The following is a 15,696-nucleotide window of genomic DNA, read 5'->3' on the forward strand; positions in this document are numbered from 1 at the left end:
TAAGGACCTGAGTTTGGAACTCCAGAACCCACATAAGAGCTGGAAACGTAGCACAGGTATCTACTGCTCCACTGTTCCTACAGAGAGATGGGAGGTGAAGACAGGAGAACTCCAGGAAACTTGAACCAGTTAGCCTGAACTATACACTAGAAAAACAACAAAGACCCTGTCTCGAATAAGCTGGAGGCAGAGGACTGATACCAAGGATGTCATCCAATCTTCACACAAACATCATGGCAGACAAATGGCTACATTCACACACACACACACACACACACAATCATACACAGACACATATATCACATGCATACATAACACATACATACACACACGTGCATTTGTACACATACACATGCATTTGTACACACACGCATACATCATACACATACACACACACACATCACACACACACACACACTATTGGCTTTTATTATCAACTTGCCACAAACTACAGAAACAAGAGAAGAGGAAACCTCAATTTAAGGATAGCCTCCGTCAAGGGGCAGGTGTGATGGTGCACACCTCTACTCCCAGCACTCAGGAAGCAGAGATGGGCTGGTCTCTGAGTTTGAGATAACCTGGTCTACAGAGCAAGTTCCAGGATAGCCAGAGCTACATAAAGAAACCCTATTCCAAAAAAGAAAAAGATTTCTGGATTGCTGATTGATGTGGGACGCACCATCTCTGGCAGGTAGGCAGAGACTACAGAAAGCAAGCTGACTGAGAGTCTGAGAACAGGGCAGGAGTCAGTATTCCTATAAGGTCTCTGTTTCGGATCCTGCCTCCACGCTTCCTTGGCAGACAGTGATGTGGAAGTATAAGCCAAATAAGCCTTTACCTCCCCTAGGTTGGTTTGGTCAGTGTTTTATCATGGCAACAGAAAAGCAAACAGAGACAAACAGACAGACAGATGGATGGACACAGACAGACAGACCGTTTGTTTAAGCTTTACCTCCATCTCTGCTTTGACATCTTTGAAAGATCCATCTGACAACTTTTTAGAAATCTCCCCTGAGGGCTGGAGAGATGGCTCAGTGGTTAAGAGCACTGACTTGCACTTCCAGAGGTCCTGAGTTCAAATCCCAGCAACCACATGGTGGCTCACAACCATCTATAATGAGATCTGATGCCCTCTTCTGGTGTGTCTGAAGACAGCTACAGTGTACTCATATATAATGAATAAATAAATCTTTAAAAAAAAAAAAAAAAAAAAAAAAAAAAGAAATCTCCCCTGAGCTTGATGACTATAAAAAGAAGAATCCTTTTTACACTTTAGAATTATTAAAAATCTGTAATACTAATGATGAAAGAAAACCACCAAGATACTGTACATAACAGCGAGGAACAAACAAGACAGTCTCACACAGGAGCACATTGCCACTCCAGGTCTGAAGCCATGTTATTAGAAGTCCCAAGAGTATTCCAAGAAAGTTGCAGGAGATCTAGAAACATTCTCAGGTAGGAAGGGCCAGGTTACCCACGATCAGAAGAGAGAGGTGGTGTGACTGTAAACTCACTACTGGCTTCTGAGTGTCTCCTAATAATGGAGCAACTACAGAATGGAAAAAGTGAAAACATGGTCAGGAACCATATGAGTAATGTAAATGTCATCTTATTCTTTAAATCTGTTCTCTGAAAGATCTGGAAAAAAGGAGACAGACTGTCATCACAAAGTTCATGGTAAAAGTATGGAATGGGGTCACCATGATTGCTGAGTTCAGGCCAGCCTCACAGCCTCACAGAGGAGCAATGAGGAAGTGGCCAGGCCCCAGCAATGGCTGAACCAGCCCCTGGGCTCTAATGCCACCCTGGAACCCTGCTAACTGCACACATGCTTGCACCTTTCTTCCCACCAGGCAGCTTGAGGCCATCTCTGCCTCCTCCTAGACAGTAAACAGCAGGGCTGGGAGCTGGCAAGAGCTGGAGTGACTTAGCAAACACTAGGGGGTTCCTTTGTGAGGAGCCTTGAAGTAGCTCACATCTGCAGGAACTTCTGGCCAACTTCAGTGTTGGTTTCCCAGACCCACAGAGCTTAATAAAGGTACCCCCAGATCAACAACAGAAGAGCCAGACAGACAAAACCACAACGAGAGCTCAGCAAACTGAACTTCAGTTGACTGTGGTGCTTGGTTCTTATCCAAACACCCGTCCCTGGAACTGCCTTTCTCTGTTTGTCACTCACAGCATCAGCAGCTCCTCCAGTGAGCATGACGTGGAGATGCTTGCTCTGGAGTCATACCTGAAGAAGATTGTCCCTATGAGGGACTGCCTCACACAGTTAAAATACACCAGAATATACTAGTGCCTCTAAAAACACAGCTCAATGAAAACTATTTTCTTAGGCCACTAAAAAGAGGTAATGATAAGATATAGATGATTTCCGAAACTCACAAAGGAACCCAGGTTACTATGACACAGGTACATTATGACACCAAGTACATTACTCCAGGACGTGTGGGGAGGTTAAAATGTGACTAAAATAGCAAATACCCAAGCGCCCAGCAGAATGCTAAACACGACTACCAATGAGACCACAGCAATCTCACTGCACCATACCTCGAGAAGGGAACATGCTGACAGCCACAGACAGGCAGTGACAAAATACCCGCATGGCTGATCCTACAGAGTCCACTCCTCTCACTAACAGCCACACTGAGATGCAACCCAGAACAAGAAGACTGCCACAGGCAGGTTTAGAACCAGCCCAGATCTCGACTGCCCTCTGACCAGCAGCTGCAGAGCAGGTAGCTCTCAGCCCTCTACGATGCTTTGTGCATACTGGGCTACCAGGTTATCTGGAAAAGGAGTCCGGACCTAGGAGGCTGATCTCCACTGGACTCAAGAGTCACCTGGGAGAGGAGCCTGGACATGCCACGAAGGACTATCCGTATTTAACTGAACTGGGAAGACATGCTGACTATGGCGAGCATTGCTTCATGGGCTGGGGTCCCAGAAAGAGAACAAAGGAAAAGGTGAGCTGCTTCCTCAGCCAAGTCTCTAAGCCTGCTGTCATGCCCTCTCTACCATAGCTGACTACACCCGGGAACTACAAGCCAGAAGAAACCTTCCTGAAAACTGTTTCTTGTCAGGTATTTGTCACAGCGATGGGAAAAGTGACTGGTGTGCAACCCACGCACAGGGCCAGTCCCAAAGTCACCGGCCTCAGGAAGCAGTGAGAAGCCAAAGGAATCCCTGGCAGACCTTAATTTTACCTGAAATGCCATTACACAGGAATTACAGGGAAATGAAAGTCTTCTGACACTTAGAATGTGTGAAGACCTTTGACAGTAGCTCTCATCTTTAATAAGCTCAGTCATGCTCCAAGGAGGCCACACACACAGCTGATGCCCACTGTGTACGTGGAATATGACACAATGCTGCACAAAGGACAGCACGCGAAGGGCCTTTGGATAATCAAGCAAGACAGAGCAAGGCCTCAGCAACAGCTCCTGCTCCCAGCTGCTGCTTCCTCTACAGGCCTGGCAGGGAGCTGCCAACCTCTGAGGACAGAAGACATTCAGCACTTTAAACACTTCATAACCACTACCAACTGACCAACACCATCCGAAGACCCAAGACCGGAAATGCCATCATCCCTCGCCAAGCTTGATTCTCTGCTTCACCTAACGTCTTCTGCATACCTACTATATGCCAGTTCTCTATTAGCGAGCATCAGTAGCACCCACAGTGTGTACTTAAGGATATCTTAAACATGTTTCGAAACTCACTGAAGAATACTGAGTTAGATGGTTGAGCTACTATTAATAAGCGACAAAAATATTTAAATTTTTAAGAACTGGGCTAATAAAATGGCTCAGTGAAGAAAAGCATTTTTCATGCAAACCATGCAAGTTGAGTTTAATCTTCAGAACACTGCCTAAAGGTTAGGAGAGAACCAACTCCACAAAGCTGTCCTCTGGCCTCCTCACTGCGGCATGCATATACCCACACACACACTTCGTGCCCCATATATAACAACAATTAGAGTATAAACAAATAAATTTCTTCAAAAAGACACCCAGCAAGAAACTGGTATCTCTTTGCATTACTTCAAGGAATCAAAATAGCCACAATTTACAATTCCAAGATGACAGATGTCCTGGCTGGTTTTATGTGTCAACTTGACACAAGCTAGAGTTATCAGAGAGGAATGAGCCTCAGTTGAGAACATGCCTCCCATCATGAGATCCAGCTATAAGGCATTTTCTCAGCTAGTGATCAATGGGAAAGGGCCCAGACCATTGTAGGTGGTGCCATCCCTGGGCACCTGGGTTCTATAAGAAAGCAGACTGAGCAAGCCATGGAAAGCAAGCCAGGAAGCAGCGCCCCTCCATGGTCCCTGCATCAGCTCCTGCCTCCAGGTTCCTGCCCTGCTTGAGTTCCTGTCCTAACATCCCCCAATGATGGACTAGGATCTGGAAGTGTAAGCCAAATAAACTCTTTTGTCCTCAACCTGCATTTCGGTCATGGCGTTTCATCACAGTAACAGAAATCCTAAGTAAGACAACAGGTTCAGGAGCTGGAGAGAGGGCACTGTGGTTAAGAGTCCCTGCTAACGCTTGTAAAGTGGAGTTCAGTTCTCAGCACCCCACACCAGGCAGCACATAATCACCCATGTGTCTATAGCATACCTGGCATACATTCACACATACACACAAATAGAAAAAATTAAAAATAAAAAGTATTTTAAAAACCAAAGGCAGGGCAGATGCTGTTTTACATAGTACAGTATACTCTCCATGAACAGGCCTCGGAGCTGGAGAGATGGCCCTGGTTTAGGAGCACTGGCTGCTCCTGCAGAGGGCCTGGGTTCAGTTCCCAGCATCCACATAGTAGCTCAGAACCTCCTCTAACTCCAGCACCAGGAGATATGATGGCCTCTTCTGGCCTCCAGGGCCTCCTGCACATACATGATGCACATACATTCATTCAAACACATACATAAACATAAAAATAACGAATAAATAAATTTGAAAGAAAAACAGGAAGTCTTGCTCGTGACCATACCTTTTTCTCTGGCTTGTCTGCATCTCTGCTTTTCTCCCTGTCAGGATCCCGGGTATGTTCTCCATTCTTTGATTTCCGCCGTTCCCGGTCTTTTCCCTTGTCACGATCTCGGTCTCGGTCCTTCACCCTCTCTTTTTCTTTCCCGCCCTCGCTCCTCTTGTCCCTCTCCCTGTCCCTTTCTGCCTCTCTGTCCCGGTCTTTGTTGCTTCTGTCCCTGTCCTGCTTGGCCCGTGCTCTGGCTTTCTCCCGCTCGCCATCTCTGTTTCTGTCCCTGTCGGGGTCTCTGTGTCGGTCTCTATCAGCCTCCTTTGTCTTCTCCTTGTCCCTCTCCTTCTCCCGAGGCCTGCTGTCCTCCTTCAGGTCCTCCTTCTGTTTGTGCTCTGCACTTCCGCTTCTCTCCTTGACCTCAGAGCTTCGTTTATCCTGAAGAGAAACAAGGACGGACATGGCCGTCGTTTTTACTATTTGACTTTAGTGATACAGACTTGCTGTGTCAGAGATGTGCATCTGACAGCTCACCTCTTTGTGTGCTCTGGACTCTTCCTCCTTCACATTCTTGTTGTCGTGCTCTTGTGCTTTCGACGTCCTCTGGGGCCGCCCTCTCGAGTCCCCCTTCTCCCCAGCTAAGACTCTCTTCACTGCCTCATCACTGGAGAGCTGGTTGGCCATGCCAGGGAAGGGAAAATGATGTTAGCGAGCACAAGCACTGCGAACGGAGCACTCAAGGACAGCTCACTAGACAGAGTTCTTTCTACCATGAGGGACATTTGGAGATAGACTATTAAGCAAAAATGTTAGTGACAAAGCACGACGTTCGAGAGCCACTACTAGCAACACGCAAGCTAACAATCCTGTCACCCCTCTATCCGAATGTCAATGTGGACATGCGTGTGGCTCTGGTAACCCACACTACACTACAAATGTCATCAAACAGAATCCCAGGGTCTAATGAGCACACACCAATTAGTACAGCCATTACAAAAGAAACGGTAAAGCTGCAGGCATAACGAGAGAGCAGTGGCGCCTGGGACCCACTGGGGACGCAGAGTGTGCTGTGCTCTGGAAAACAGCGTGGTACTCCTGCCACTAGCACACGCACACTGATCAGCACAACCCAGCCACAGCACTCCTGGGTTTACACCAAAAGAATTAAAGGCTGGTCTAAAGGGACAGTGGCACTCTGCACTGAGTGGCACTATCTATGACAGCCGGAATGTGGAAGTAACACAGATGTCCCTTAACAGACAAAGGGATAAGCAATGTGGTCTATACTCACAGCAGAGTATTGCTAACCAAGCAGGGAGAAAAGTGACCCATGATACACTGTGATGAACTCTGAGGACTCCATGCTAGTGTCATACTGCCTCATACATGGACCGTCAGACTCACAGCAGCAGAGAGGGGAAGGTTGTGACTAGGGTGGGAGGAAGGGAAGGTGATGGGTACAGAAAGCAAGTTTTGCAAATGAAGAGTGGACCACAGTGAATGGTCACACATCACTAATGTATTCAAACTACAAAACTTATGCCGACTGAGATAACTGTTACCTGGATTGACACAACAGAAAACTACCTCAAGACTCATCAAAAGCAGATTCTGGCTCCCGAATCCCTCACAGCCCCCAAGGGGACTGAGCAGCTCTGAGCAGCAGTCCTGCCCACTCACAACCCTGCTTCACAGCTTCACAGGCATGAACTAAGAAAGTCTTCCCCACCAGGTCTGCCGTCCAGGACAAGCTGTCTACCAGGAAGGGCTTCAAAAGGCAGGCTTCCACCTACCTTGTTGAGGCAGCACTTGCCAATCAGCTGAAGCAGCTCATTGGTTCTCTCAGGTTCGTGGCCGGCCACAATTCTGGCTGGTTTGGCTGCCAAGGGTTCTCCTGACACCATCATGACCACATCTATGGCCTTCTGTAAGAAGCTAATTTTTGCATCTTTATCCTGAAATATTTCCACATAAAAGACAAACATTAAAGTAAATACTCTGGGGCTAGATAAATGGCTCTTACAGTAATTAAAAGTGTACAGTGCTATTACAAAGGACCCGAGTTTCAGTTCCCAGCAGCACATCAGGTAATTCATAAGCACCTATAGCTCGCTCGAGAGGATCTGACATCCTATTCTGGACTCCTCAGATACTGCACTCACACATTAACATATACATAGACATACACACATAGTTTTGTTTTGTTTTCCTAAAATGGAAACCAAGAACTCGGGAGGGAGACAGCATAGGGCTCAGCAGAAGAGCTGAAGGAAGGCAGTGGTAGATGAATATGATCAAATACACTGCATGAATGTGTGAGATTTTCAAAAAGTAAAAATGTTTTAAAATAAAATTTTGATTTTAAATACTTTGAGGAGTTTGTATATTCAATATATTCAATAGGCCCAGAACGGTGCCTTTTTATATGGAAAACTAATTTTAGATACATAACAAATTCAGAATTTCTGACTGTTTATAACCTTTATGAACTTTCATTGATTACAACAAAATCTACTCATTCAAGCTTTTGATGCCACTAATGGGATAGCATCAACCTATAAAACAATCTGTTTTGGGCTTTTTGTTTCTGAGGCATGGTCTGTGTGGCCTAAGCTGGCTTCAAGCTCCTGTGTCTCATGTCTCGGTCTCTTCAGTGCTAGTGCACCACCATGCCTGGGCACTAATCCTGATTTTTTTTTCTTTTTGAGCAGGGTCTTGCAGCCTTGACTGGCTGGGCACTCACCGTGTAATCCACGCTGGCCTTGAACTTGCAGGAATCCTCCTGAGTGTTGGGCTTATAGCTATGCATCCCCACAACTGATTGTAATACTACATTTTTTTACATTTATGCATGTATATGTGTATAGATGTGCATACATAAACACGTGGCTGCAACGGTGGGGATTGTTACACATAAACATGCGCCCGCATGCGCACACGCGCACGCGCGCGCACACACACACACACACACACACACACAGATCCACCTCAAGTATCAATCATTCCTCGGGACACCATCTATTTGGTGTTCTGAGACAAGGTCTCTGGGTCCCAAAGCTCACCTACTTCCTTAGACTACCTGGTCAACAAGTACTCTCCAGCTCTGGGATTACCAGTATACACTGTCACACTCAGCTTCTCACTTGGGTGCTGGGGGACATAATTCAGGTCTGCATGTTTGCATGGCAAGCACTTTACCAGCTATCTCTTCAGGCCCAAATTCTGCTTTCAGTAGATAAGTCTAGCACAGTATGCAGTTGCCACACATGAGAAAATGAAACAAGAGTGGGTACACATAACTCAGCAATCAACCAGCATTGCATTCTACCCATCTATCAGCGTAGACATAATACACACACACACGAGTGTGCAGCTTGTAAAATGTGCTCTATTCTGTAAGCTAAGAGTGTGGAGAAAGGGAACTCACAGCAGACCTACCTTGACGTTTTCTGACTTCATCTCAGCATCTGTATAGAGGCCCTTCATGAAGCCAGTTATCCTAATCACCTGCCAAACACAGAAAGGGACCATCATACACAGCTCACTCTGCAGCCCCTTCACTGACCTCATCCACTGAACCCTGCTCTCAGGAGAGGTCAGGACCCAGTCACACCTACAGCTCTAATCGCTTCATCTCCTTCCTCAACAAAGGTTTGATGCCTACTAAATGCAGTGCCTGGGCTTCAGCGACCAGCCAGCTATGAGACAGCAAAGACTATGGTCACTGAACAGGTGCTAGGAGGCTCACAGTAGGGAGGGAGGGTCAGGGGATGCTGGAACAACATCCGACTGAGGCCAGAGACTGGCAGGGAAGAGCTGGGAAGCACACACCAAACAAACGAAAACCACCACCAAGTCCAGGCCAACAAGTTCCATTAAAGGGATGAAAGCCACGTTGGGTGGCAGGAGTCTGAACCTGAGGCCAAGATGGTCTGACTCCAGTCTCTTTGTAGCAACTTGGGACCAGAAACCAAAGCACTCCAAGGAGACACAAACAGCTTTTATCTAGCAGAGGACCTGACCACAAAACCCTTCCCCAGTACACTCAGACCAAGCCAGGGGAATGGAGTCCAGAAAGAAAAGGAGCTACTTTGCCTGGGTATCTGAAACCAGAAGTTCCAGAAGAGTCGTCATTTCTACCATAATGGAGTGTTCTCCCATCCAATCATATTTGTTCTCTCCCCACAGAGCCTCCTCCTACAAGTACCCTGTAGCCCTAGTTACCCCTACAGAAGGACAATAATTTTCTGTTCCTCCATGCCCCTACAACCAGCCAGAGTTCTGCATTCTCAAAAGTTCATGTTACTAAAAGAAAGTAAGACAGGAAAAAAAAAAGACAAGAATGTAAATGTGGTATTAGAAAGAACTCGTATGACCAGACTTGTGGTACATAGTAACATGTTACCATGGGTACAGGAGGCAGGCTTTAAAAACATCAGCAGCAAGACATCCCCACGTGAATGTCACCTCCTCTGGGATGGGGCTACAGCTACTTTGGCCGCATCATTCTAGTTATTAATTAATCTAGAAGAGTCCATCTCACAATAAACTATAGGCCAGACACATTGCTGGGCTGGGCTGGGCTTGTGCTGGGTCATTTTGAGGAGACAGCTGGGTGGCACATGGACCATCAGGGGATCCCCATTTAACATTCCTGAAACTGACTTTGCTTCAGGTTTTCCCAGGACCCTGGCAGTTTAAACTGTGAGCAGCAACTGTGACAAGTGACAATCATGTCTGAATTGAGGCTTAATGAAGAAACAGCTGTGGCTAACTCATAAAAGAGACTTGAATGCAATAGTCAGGGAGAGTAAAGAACCTTCAGGGAGGCACTCTACCTCTGCTCTGAAGAAACTTTCAAGTACATCAACCCTGACACCCTTATCAAGGAGGGGACAGCCAAAGTACTTATCTTCATACCAGAACAGACTGGCTTCACCACTAGATTCAGTAGAGTCTAAAAGAAAAGGAGCCCTCACTCTTCACCTGTCTACCTGGTCCACAGACATCCCCCACGTCAACATCCCTCTTCCCCCATAAGCCCCATTCCATTCCTGAGTGATCTGAAGATGAGGCACACTCCCGGGAAGCCATAGGCTGATGGTACTAACAGAATACAACACAGGCTTAGCAGTCTCCACTGTGATAGGCCGGTGCCATGATGCCTAACTCTTCGTGACTCCTCCACTGTTGAAGAGTGGCAACTGCCTGCTTCACAGGGCTCTCCACACAGCCAGTCCCTTCCTCAGACCTTCCAGGATAGGCTATGAATGCCTCACAGTCTGGGAGAGGAGACTCCCAGGCAGCAGAGCCCTTTGGGATGTGGGTGGATTCCAGATCATTCTGGACACACCTAAGATTAACAGACAGGGCCCCATTCCAAGACAGTACCCATTACAAGCTAAGGTAGGTGGACCAAATGAGTAAAGAGAAGGGTAGACTACAGTGTCCAACCTACTAAGGCAACAGGGACAACAGTCTGAGGGACAACACCAGGGGAAGAACGTCAGCTCTGGAGACTTGCTTCTAAGTCCCAACCACACCCCAAGTTCCACAGCACCCTGTGGAGTACCATGCCAATTGTGCACATCCCCTTCAGTGATACTCTGGGTTACCCAGAGCCTTGACAGACTGCACACAATTGTGACTGTTGTACAATGTTATATATCTCATCCAATGTAGCTCCCTGGAGATTCACTAACAAATGGAAGACATGCTCTAAAGAGACACAATGGTAAGTGTGGAGGGAAAAAAGATGAGTGTTTCTTGAGGGGGCCCAGAAGCCTCCTTGTAAGAGGTGGTAAAGTACGGCAGGTTCCAAGACCTAGTGGGCCTGGGAACCTAACATGGAAGGCACCTTGGCCTTTGAAAGCTCTTACCCAGGCCCCAGACAGAGACCTACACCCTACCCAGGCCTCAAGTATAAGCACAGCGCAAATCCATAAGTCCAACACACACTCCAGCTCCTAAGAGCAACTTGACCCTGGGCCTAGACCCTGTCCCAGGGCTCACCCTCAAATACCGATGTCACCCCTGGCCTCCACCTCCTCCCAGCCCCACCTCCTGGCTCCAGCCCCCTAACCCACAGACCTAGACTCTGACCCGGGCCTTATATCTCCACCCAAACCACTTGACCAGCGCTCTCTACTCTACCCTGACTCCAACTGGAACCTAACCCTGACCCCGACCTGGACCTGCACCTCCACCCCTCATCGCACTCTCAATCCAGTCAGCACTCGGAGCCTGATTGTCACACAGACCTCACCGCTGACTCTGATCCTCACCTTCATCTGAGACTAATCCTCATTTCGACTCGAACCCTCATTGGCATCCTACACCGCCCCTCACACTACCCAGTCCTTCAATGCTACCTGGTCACTCACCTTGACCCGACCCTAATTCTGACTCTCATCCTAAAACGAATCCTACTCAGACGCGCATCCTACCTCGACCCTCACCCTACCCGGACCCTCACCCAGACCCTCATTCGGTCCCGAACCTAACCCTAACCAACACCGACCCTTACTCCGTCCTACACCCTACCCCAACCCTCAACCCGTCCCGCCCCTACCCGGACTCTTAACCCGTCCCGCACTCTACCCCCTACCCTCACCCCACCTCAACCGGACCCTGACCTAACCCACACCAGCCCGCGCCTACCTCGGTGATGATGTCGTGCAGGTAGCGGAACGGTGGCTTGTTGAGCAACTTCTCGGTGAGCGGCGGCCTCCGGATCACCTTGCCCAGAGCCTCCTGTGTCCGCCGCACCACTGCCGCGTTCATGGCGCTGCCGCCCGCGACCGCTCGCGCCCCTTCTCGCGCGCCGCGCCTCTGCCCGGTGCCCCGAGATGCCCGCCGTCCCGGCGCGCCGGTCTCCCATCCCACAGTGCACCGCAGCTAGCCACTGCGCCTGCGCGTGCCACCAGCACCCGGTCTCTAGGGCCGCGCGGCCTTGGCAACGGACGCGCGCCCGGCCCCGCCCATCCCCTCCGGCCTCTCTAGCTGCGCGGGAGGACACGAGTGCTCCGCCTCTGTGGCTGCTCGAACCTAAGCCTGCTCCGCCAGCCACGCGCATCGCAGGGCGCTGCACAGCACTGCCCAGAGACGTGGCCATCCTGTGTGAGAAAAAAGCGACCATTTGTTTCTAAAGAGAGCATTTACAGTAACACCCACCAGGAAAATAACACTTCACATAAACTTGAAAAACGGACTTGACTCCTTTCATCCCTTCATTCCGGTTCCCTGTCCAGCACCCCCTGCCTTAGGTAATCTTTAAAATGATGTCAAGGGGAAGGACTGTGTCCTTCCACAATTTCTGTGCCCTTAGTTCACCAGGGCGGGCACAAAGCTGTGAAGTACCTAAGCCCTTAGGTTAGGATGCTGCAGCTTTCTGCTCCACACACACCCCACCTCACCCACACCACCACCCAAGGCTATGTAGGAGATGCCTCTTCAGGATCCGGTACTGCTGCTGTGCTGGAGATCTGGAGTTCCTCCGCCCAAATTGGTGGAACCTCAACTAGAACGTTGCCTCTGATCTGCCTACCATGGCTGCAGGCTGAGAGCCAGAAACTTCTTTAAGAGCGGTCTCACTCTGAGCCCCAGCTAGAGTTAGTTTCTGGGTGGGCAAAATTCAAAGAGCAGAGGTCCTGTCTCTAAACATTACCCCTAAGAACAGACCCACCCAGCTCCTACCCTAGAAAGTTCACTCTTGGCAGAATCCTGCTGTAGGCGTAGAGTTGAAGTTGTGGCTTGTCTGTGATGGTGGACCAGATGAAAGGAACACAGGTATCACTTAGAAGATACCTCTGACCTTAGGAATTCTACTGAGGCCCTGGAGCTTAGCCCCCCCCCCCCCCAATGGAGGGCCAAAGTACAGGTTTTGGCTGCTCTTTAGGAGTGCTAACCACCAGAAGACCTCCAGCCTATCTGGGTATCAACGTCTCTGAGAGGATCCCGGACAGAAAGTATTGTCAACCAACCTTCTGGGGACTGACCTAGGGGAGGCAACTTTGAAGAGTACAGTTCCATCTTCCAGAGCCTCACCCCTGCCTCTGGTCCAACTCACCCCTCCATACTGAAGAAAGAGTGGACAACATTCTGGTCATCAAGAAAGCAGGTCCCAGAAGGTGTAACCATTTCCTGCCTTCAAGAAAGATATCTGGAACCGGGACCTCCCCGGGGAAAGGAGGCAGAGGCCAGCATGGAGCCATTGGGGGGTTAGCCGAGTAGGGGCTACTAGCCTAAATCACCCCCTGAGATGAAGCAGAGAACAGTAAAGAGTCATTCATGGAAGAAGGTAACTGTTTAAGAATGGGAAAAGGGTTTCTAACTCAAAAGCCTGGCAGGGGAGGCTTTCAATACGAGCAGTTTCTGAGTGAATGAACAAAATAAGGATGGCTGTGACTCACCCCAGGAAACAGAAGCCACAAAGCAAAGTGGCTTGCAGGCCCTACCTCCCCCAGCTGGGAGGCAAACATTCCCAGAGACAAAGACCTGAGGATGTGGAACCTCTCATCTGCTGAGAGCCCAGGATGTGGGTCAGGCTTGGGCAAGGGCCTGGATTTGGGTAGCAGGGAAGGGTGCAGGAGTCATGGAGAGGGCGATAAACCTAGCTAGCCTACAGACAGAAAACAGGATGTCCACTCCATCTGAATTTCAGGCAAAACAGTTGATCATAAATGTATGGCAGATGGTTTTTTTCATTCTTTTATTTGAAATTCAAAACTGAATACCCTGCAGCTTTTGTTCTCTAAGCCTGTGAGCCCTGGTTGTGGCAACCAAAGTGTGTCCATGGAGCGGATCACGCAGCAGAAACAGGCATCTCCCACAAGTGTGGCGGCTCCCGCTTCTCAGGTTAGAGGTACAAAGCAAGGTCCCCACTGCTAACGTGCAGTCTCAGATGCTACACCTCCATTTCTGAGCTTCATGTCAGTCTTGTGGAAACTGGAGAGAGGAAGGAGGAGGGGAGGGAGGGAGGGAGGGAGAGAGAGAGAGAGAGAGAGAGAGAGAGAGAGAGAGAGAGCTGGAGAGAAGCATGTCCCTCTCACAAAGTTCTGCCTGGATGTTTTTCAGGATTTGAGGGTCTGGATCCCATCACCCACAAGGACCTCTGAGCTGCTCATACCAGTTCCCAACATCTTTAAGCTCTGCTGACCACAGCTTCTCTTCAGCGAAGGAGAAAAACTCTCCTTTCTGGGCACACAGAGTCAGGGTCAAGGGCTACAATAGAAAAGTACATTTGGAGGTGTCGTAAGCCCTGCCCTCTTCTGAGGGGAAAAGCCAGGGAGGGGAAAGCTTCCAGCTTTCCTAGGAGGGCTGAAGTGTAAAGATGAGAGCAGCTCGGTGGTAAAGCATTTGCCTAGCATGTGTGAGGCTTTGAGGCCATGTTCCATGGCCAGCAGTGTAGTGCAAAGAGAACACAAGGCTTTTCAGGTGATTCAGGGAGCTCCTACTAACACTCTGGTCACCCACCTTCTCTCAATGCAAGTTATAGTTTGTATAATTGTTTTACTTTTTTTTTTACTATGTCATTCATGTGTTTATTTTTTTCTTTTGTTTACTAGGGTAGATTTCACAAATAAAAGCCATATAGCTTTGTAAAGCACAATATGACATTTTGTTATTTATATACACAGTAAAATGTCTCAGTTCGGATGATTAATATGTCACTACCTCCTGTAGGTGTCATTTTTATGATGAGGCTATTAAGATCTAGTCTCTCAGCGATAATTTGATGCGCAATGTGCCATTCTGACTCATAGCCACTCTATTATAAACATGAAGTCTCCTTTCACCTTATACAACTAAACGTCAGACTCCTCCTACAGCCTTGACCAACGCCCATTTACTCTGATTCTGTGAGTTCAACCTTAAGTTCCATGTGTACGTAAGATAGTGTGACATTCATCCTCTGTGCCTCCATCCCCTAAATCAGATTGACCTGTGGGCATGAGAGAGCTGGCTCAGTGATTAAGGGCACTTACTGACCTTCTATATGACCCAAGCTTGGTACTCAGGTTTTGTGGAGCTTTGGGGATTGTGCTTGAGATTTAAAAATTAAGATGTGGTGACGTCTACATAGTTTAAGGCTTGCAAGATGACTCCGTTTGGAGACAGGAGTTGATTATAGTTAAGTGATCACTAGAGTAGACCTGAATCCAAATCCGGTCTGATTGGTGTCCTCTTAAGATTAGGACATGGATACAGACACACACATACAGACACACATACACACATATACACTCACATACACACTCACATTGATAAGCATATAATGTCACTGGGAGAAGATAGATAGATAGATAGATAGATAGATAGATAGATGCCAAGGAGACGATCCTCAGAATAAAACCAACCCCATCAACACTTTGACTTTAGATACCTAGCTTGCAAAATTGAGCCCTCAAACCTGTAGTTATAGCACCTCCACAGGTTGTCATACTCTGTAAACTAGAGCATCCCGATAGGCTCTGTGTGGTCCATTGTCTCTGGTCTACAGCTATCCTGAAGAACTCTTTTTTACTGGGTAGATAGTGGAAAGGTGTGTTCAGCAAAGTCAAGCCAACCTCCTCCAAGTCACAGAGTGAGACTGTGCCAGAACCCTGGCGAAAGGCAGAGCTTCAAACAGTAACAACAAGACCCAGCCCTTAAGGAACTCAGAGGTTAGGACAGGACACACTGCCCATGCTTCAGGAACTCAGC

The 15,696-nt window shown here is 48.2% G+C and overlaps 1 protein-coding gene across 4 annotated transcripts in view; it reads right to left on the reverse strand.

Annotated features, from left to right (window-relative positions):
- Traf3ip1 (TRAF3 interacting protein 1) overlaps positions 1-11,775 on the reverse strand; it is a 41,676-nt gene extending 29,901 nt beyond the window's left edge. For all 4 annotated transcript variants that reach the window (XM_028755414.1, XM_028755413.1, XM_028755412.1 and 1 more), the window contains exons 1-5: positions 11,653-11,775; positions 8,431-8,499; positions 6,786-6,947; positions 5,527-5,664; positions 5,008-5,430 (exon numbers count right to left, since the gene is read on the reverse strand). In XM_028755414.1, the coding sequence (XP_028611247.1) occupies positions 5,008-5,430; positions 5,527-5,664; positions 6,786-6,947; positions 8,431-8,499; positions 11,653-11,775 (915 nt within the window). The remainder of the gene's footprint in view (positions 1-5,007; positions 5,431-5,526; positions 5,665-6,785; positions 6,948-8,430; positions 8,500-11,652) is intronic.
- Between the last annotated feature and the right edge of the window lie 3,921 nt (positions 11,776-15,696).

This window comes from Grammomys surdaster, unplaced genomic scaffold, assembly GCF_004785775.1.
Source record: "Grammomys surdaster isolate TR1022 unplaced genomic scaffold, NIH_TR_1.0 126059, whole genome shotgun sequence".
Classification (NCBI taxonomy): domain Eukaryota; kingdom Metazoa; phylum Chordata; class Mammalia; order Rodentia; family Muridae; genus Grammomys; species Grammomys surdaster.